Here is a 6,619-nt window from a genome sequence, read left to right on the forward strand (position 1 = left end):
CCACTTAGCAAGACTGACGAGAATTTGCATTGTCTGCTGTTTCCTCCTTTGCTGACTTACCAGGTGTCACTTCAGTCCTCCCTAAGCTCCAGGCACCATGGCTATCCTTAAGTTCCCAGAGCGCCATAGCTTCCGTCATGCCTCAGAGTCTTTCCACATGCTGGTCCCATCCTTGTCACACCACATCTACACGGAGAGCCCCTTTTACCCTCAGGTCTCAGTTTAAGTGTCCCTTTAGACAGGCCTCTTTTGGTAATCTGATTAAAATTCGAATCCTTTTCCCTACCAAATGCCATTGTTCTCAAACACAGAATGCTTTTTTCCTTCAGAACACCTACTGTATCATTTTTAGTTGTATCACTCAGGGTCCACTTTGGGAAACAGAAACCATACCAGTTTGTTTTAAAATGGAGAACTGAATAGACAACATTAATTAAAAAACAACCACAGAAGTACTGATAGACTGAAAACACAGAAAGATGCCATTGATGTACCAGAGAGATAGTGAGTGCAGGAAATAGCCACCATACCTAGGACTGGGGATCATCAGAAACTTGGAGGGGGACTGGGACCTGGAGCTGTAGGTGCCGTTTGTTTCCTGCTGGTCCCTCGGGAGCTTGGAGGAGGGCTGCAGGAGCTGGTTCTCAGATACTAAGGGAAGGGTGCTGCTTGGCTGCTGCTGGCATCTCTGACAAGGTGCAAAGAAGTTGCTTTTACTAAAGAGTGCTGGAAGAAACTGGAAACTGCGAACCACCAGTGATGCTGGAGTAACTTAAATGAAAATAGTACCTCTCAGGACAACAGGGAGAACAAGAAGGGGCAGGCCCCCTTTACTTCCTGTTTATTACCTACCAGCCTTCCCCTGTTGAGAGATCCTAATGTGGATACACCTGGCAAAGGAAAAAGGTAGTTTGCGGAGTTCAGCCTGAGCAATTGAGAGCAGCATATCCAACGGTGGGTTTAAGAAGTATCATAGCTTAATAAAGAGCATAGTAGTTGTTGATTGTCTTTTCTTTCATACTAGGCAGTGTGTGCTCAGGACCCATGTCTTTCTTTTCACTGTTTCACCCCGTCCATGTGTACAGCACACTAAGAAGTAAATAGAAGGTATTCAATAAATATTCCTTGGATGGATGGATTTATTAGATTGTTTTCAAAAGTACTTAGTGAAGAGTACAGTTCAATTCTTGTCAACTGAACAATACTGAGTGCCTCATATGGCAGTCTATAGACATTGGGGTTAAAATATGAATATGAGGCGGTTCCTTACTATTTAGTATGGGATTTAGGACATTTTCATACGACACTAAATAATAAAATGCCATTGCAAACACTCATATGTTTAAATGCCCAAAGAACTGAACAGGCAGCAAAATCTAGAGGACACCAGGAAAGAAAAATGGTATACGTGGGTTTGGAATGATTCAAAGACTCAGAAGGAAGAAGTTATGGTCCAAGGCAGGCTTAAGAGGGAGCAGACAAGGAAAGCTGAGGAGGAGAGATGGGTTTGGCAGGTTTTGATGAACACAGAGAAGTGAGAGATTAGCATAAATCACTGGAAAAGTGAGTTTGAACTGTGTAAAATTCTGGAGTTAGAATTCTGAGTAGTATGTCTTTTGCAAAGAGGAGACAGTAAGAGGTTTTATGCAGAGGAGTGATGTGGCCACTGGGAATGTTTTCTGAAGATGAATCTGGCAGCGTCTCAAGGATTCTGCAGTTATGTGGCATCACTGAGTATGTAGGAACTCAAGCCAGAAAGACTAGTGAGCAGACGGTGACAATCCCGAGCCAGAAAAGTGGTCCAGATAGAAAAGGATAGCAAGTAATGCTCAGAAGGAAGAATCAATGAAACACAATTCAGAATTAATCCAAGAAGGATGGCGAGGATATCTAGAATTAATCCACAGTGATATACATAGGATTCAGAAGGGTGGCAATAAAGGAGATCATCAAGTTTCAACAGAAGAATTTGATGGTATCAGTTCAATAAAGCCTCAGAGAATATTTACCCTCCAATAACTAAATACACATTTTGCAAAATTAATATGAATCTGGAAGAATATATATGTCTTCCTCTTGAGGGGCTTCAGAAGTACTAGGCTTCTTGAAGTTATAATAGTCACACGGTGTCTCGTTTCCGTAGATATGCTCCTCAGGATTGGTCTGCCAAGTATTTTCATACAGTTTCTTGTCCGTTTCTCCTTCAGCTTTGGGAGGACGCACTTTCACATTTTCATAGTTGTCGTGGATGTTAGTGTCCTTCCCAGCAGAATGGCGGTCTTGAGTTGGAACTGAGATTTTATGCCTTGGGCTGATAAACTGGGGACTCAAGAAGAATGTTTTAGTACAGTCTTTTCTCCTGCTTCTCCTCCTCTGCAAAAACTTTGGTAAGGTAAATTGCATGGTATTCTGGTGTTTCCACTGCCAAACACACCCGATTCCACAGATCACCAACAGTAAAAGAAGGGAAATTCCTATAGACACGGCCACTGAAGTATTTCCACAGATTCTCAGCATCTCTGCACAAACAATGTCGTTTGTTACTATGGTGAAGCCCTTAATGAATTCACAGGTACAAGCCACTGTAATTTCTCATAAAGTGTTGTTTGAAAGTAATTTCTGAAGCTTGTTTTGGCATTTCAGATATGAAAGGACATTATATGGCAAGATCTTGGTGTCAGAGGAGAGACTGAGTAACCTTGATTTCGGAAGCTGGCTCTCGTTGTATCTGATGATTACACAATTGTTATTGTATAATTGTACTGTGTCAGAAGGGATTTTATCCAACTCCGCTTCCTTTGCTATCAATGAATCACAAAATAAAGCACAAATGAGTGGAAAATAATAACAGAGTAGAAAACTCAAGAAAGGGAAGTTTGAACGATCTGCCATCCAGCTGCCTGCTATAAATTAAAAACATTTTAATTGCATATTTAATACAAACATAATAAAAAATACCTGCTAATTTCTATCAGTACATTAAGCATTGGCATTTAGTAAACTCTTCCTTCAAGACAGAATATAGTACTGCGCTAGCTGCAGCACTAGGTTTTTGCTTTAATATAGAAGGCAGTACTAGCTGTTGTATTCAGTGAGTTTTTATTTTAACATAGAATACAGTCCTCACTGGTGTGAGGGGGTGGGAGAGTTAAAAAGACATGTCTGCTGAAGTCTGAGTGGTTTTATCACTTAGATTTCAACATTGTTTTTGACAATAAGTCTAATCGTCTTCAAGAGAAAGATAATGCTTCGAACACAACAGGAGGCAAGGGAGAAGAGTACAGATGGACAATCATTTCTATCCCCTATCACCTCCTCTGTGAAGCCTCGCCTGCCCCTCTTTCTAGTGGTCGGAGACCATGTCTATTTCTTAATCACACCTTTCTTTCTATTCCCATATTAAAGACTTAGTTCTCTATTATAGGGGCTTCCCTTGTGGCTCAGCTGGTAAAGAATCCGCCTGCAATGTGGAAGACCTGGGTTCAATCCCTGGGTTGGGAAGATCCCCTGGAGAAGGGAAAGGTTACCCACTCCAGTATTCTGGCCTGGAGAATTCCATGGACTACATAGTCCATGGGGTTGCAAAGAGTCAGATGTGACTAAGCGACTTTCACTTTCTCTATTATAGCATGACAACTTAAATTACACAAAATTGTGTCTTTCTGTCTGGTTATATGGTGGAGAGAGATCAGGTCTTTTCCTCTGTATATCCCTAGAGAATATGTTTAGCACCTAGCACAGAAAAGACACTCAGTCAATATTTATTGAATAAATGATTAAATAAACATAGGACTCAAAATCTAAGCATCTGTTTAAGCTGATAGTTTAAAATGCAAGACATGTCTTGTAAAGGGTACAGTGTGTACTTAAGAAAAGAGTCCTTTGATGTAAAAACAAAATACCTGTAACCAAAATATTTAAAACAGAATTTGAGTCTTCCTATCACTAGTCTAATCACAACTTCCAGCAAAAAAATTTCATTTAATTAAGATAATTTTATAGTTTTACCTGTTGATGCTTTAAAATGGCAGAGGGGAGAGAAACTGGAAGTATTCAACTACTCTGAATGTTCTACTATGATTCATTTTATGAACAAAACATTACTGCTGTATGTTTTTAGACTAGACACATCCAACATTGTTTTCATCATTGTTGTTTTCTTCCAGTTTTATTGAGATATATAATTGATATACCACACTGTATCAGTTTAAGTTATACAAATGGTGATACGATATTTGCATGTACCGTGAACTATTTACCACACTAAATTTTGTTAACATCCATCAGCTCAGTTAAATATTTTTTTTTCTTATGATGAGAACCTTAATGATCTACTCTTTTAGCAACTTTCAAATAGATACTACAGCATTGATAACTATAGTCATTCAATTCCCCAGTGCTTATGAGATGATGGTCATCAGCTGAATGTCCATTAGTAGTATTTAGTTACTTGGGGTCAGCTTTTAAACACTGTTACATGGATTATCTCATTTAACCCTACCATGCACAGCTGTCATGGGAAGTAGATACTTCCTTATCCTCATTTTATACATGAGAAACAAGAGGATAGTTAAGTAACTTCTTTAATGACTAAGAAGTGATTAAATCTGGATTCAAGTAAAGTTTTCCCCTAAATATTATTCCTACCCAGACTTCTATAAATGTCTGTCAAGCACATCATCCATCACTAAATTTTTATAGATGATTAGCTCTGAGGTTCTTGGGGTTTGGAATCGTATCTTATTTATCTTTATATTACCAGCAGCAGTACTAGACACAGAATAGCTGGTTTGTTAAATACTTGCTAGTGAATACAGCAACCTGCATTAGGATAAAAACAGTAGTGATAGACAAGAAAAAAAGAAACCCTGAAATTGTGCCCTGCTCTCAGTGAGTACTCACATACAACAGTGAACATTTCTAAACTTGTTCAAGGTTAGAATACATCAAATGTGCAAATTTTCAATCCGGCATTTCACATAAAATACTAAAATATGAGATGCAGCTGATTTATAACATTTCTTTGATAAAAAGTATAGGGACAAACACCCCAGACTGCAACATCCTTTAATCTCTTTCGAACTTTTGCAGGTTCCTCCTTTCTAAGGCCAGACACAGTGCTATGTGTTCAAGGTTTGGCAAGCGACTTCAACCATTAGGATCCCACTTCCTTTCTGCAACAGCTGAGAACTGACCACATGTAAGATATTTTATGGTATAGATAGTAACTCATTTAAGTAAATGTTTGCCAGCATATTGGAACTAAATTTCAAATATTGATTGAAACTAACCAGCTTTTTAAAAAGTGCTATGATTGCAACAGAAGCAGGAAGGCTTACCTAATGCCCTCAGAGGATAAGGTAATATATCGCTCTCTGGATTTCCAACAGGAGAATTTACTTTTAACCATCTATGTCGTTCTGTGTTGAGTAGACATTTGAGTGCATTCCCCAAATTAAACCTGTTTATCAAAGACGTGTTTACTGAGATAAAGACAAGGAGATATCTTACAGGAAAATAAATGTATCTGTTCCTTTTCTTCAAAATAATAGGAAAAAAGCCCTGTAAGACAAAAACAAAGACCTACTAGAATGGGAAGGTGAAGGTGAAGTGAAGTCGCTCAGTCGTGTCCGACTCTTTGCGACCCCGTGGACTATAGCCTACCAGGCTTCTCCGTCCATGGTCCTTGGGATTCTCCATGCAAGAATACTGGAGTGGACTAGAATGGGAGCCATGTTAAGTAAGAGTCCTTCAAAGGTAACTTGTAAGTTTCACTTTGCCCAGTTTGAAAGAAGACTTTCAGTTTTGGAAGACAATTCCAACAGGTATACCCAACCATTATTCATTTGTCTTAAAATCACAAATTGTTGACAAAGTTCTGAAATTTTAGTCAGATATTGCCCTTCTGTTTGAAAACAAGGCAACAGTAAAGCATACCCTTGTGCTTGTGAGCCTCTCCCCTAGTAAGGAAACATTGACCTCACAGGCTGTAAACTGGTTTTTCAACATATGGCCACCTAATGCTACACACACTGTGTTTGATAAGATAAAAAGCCATGCCTATTTAAAATGAACTATTACTTTATAGTTTTCATTACCCACATACCTTAAAGCAGGTTCTTACCTTGAGAGTTGTATGCCAAGCTTTCTTTTGTCCTTTTGGCTATGCTTCAAACCCGCTTCGGTTTAGAACTGGTTCCTCTTTTCACGTAGGTCAGTTACTTCCTTCTTTACCCCTCCTTTCAGATGATTTCATACTTGCAAAGTTTCCTGGCTCGAGAGGAAGTTCTTATCATATACATAAGAATTGAGATAAATTGTATGAGTTTTTGAATAAGGAAGCCCAGCCCTTCATCTTTACCTAGTAGTAATTCTCCAACTGTATCAGAAACGGATGCATGAAGCCTAGGTGGTTTTTCATTTGGACGACATTTGCAGTCTTCACTTTATTTATTATTCTTTTTTAAACAGCAGAAATGTATTCTCTCCCATTGTGGAGGCCAGGAGTCCAAATTCAAGGGGGGGGCAGGGTGGTTCTTCCGGACGCTCCAGGGGAGAATCCATCCAGGCCTCTGTCCTGGCTTTGGGTGCTCCCTGGTGTTCCTTGCTGTGTAGACAC

The 6,619-nt window shown here is 39.3% G+C and overlaps 1 protein-coding gene across 1 annotated transcript; it reads right to left on the bottom strand.

Annotated features, from left to right (window-relative positions):
• On the bottom strand, positions 1,126–6,221 carry GAPT (GRB2-binding adaptor protein, transmembrane). The gene is made up of 2 exons (XM_013972765.2): positions 6,125–6,221; positions 1,126–2,801 (listed from the first exon to the last, which is right to left on the bottom strand). The coding sequence occupies exon 2, from the start codon at positions 2,515–2,517 to the stop codon at positions 2,041–2,043; it is 477 nt and encodes a 158-aa protein (XP_013828219.1). The 5' UTR covers positions 2,518–2,801; positions 6,125–6,221; the 3' UTR covers positions 1,126–2,040.

The sequence above is a fragment of the Capra hircus genome, chromosome 20, assembly GCF_001704415.2.
Source record: "Capra hircus breed San Clemente chromosome 20, ASM170441v1, whole genome shotgun sequence".
In the NCBI taxonomy this organism is placed as follows: Eukaryota; Metazoa; Chordata; class Mammalia; order Artiodactyla; family Bovidae; genus Capra; species Capra hircus.

Coding starts and splice junctions, on each gene's coding strand:
- GAPT (XM_013972765.2), bottom strand. CDS start 2,517: ATGCTGAGAATCTGTGGAAATACTTCAGTGGCCGTGTCTATAGGAATT.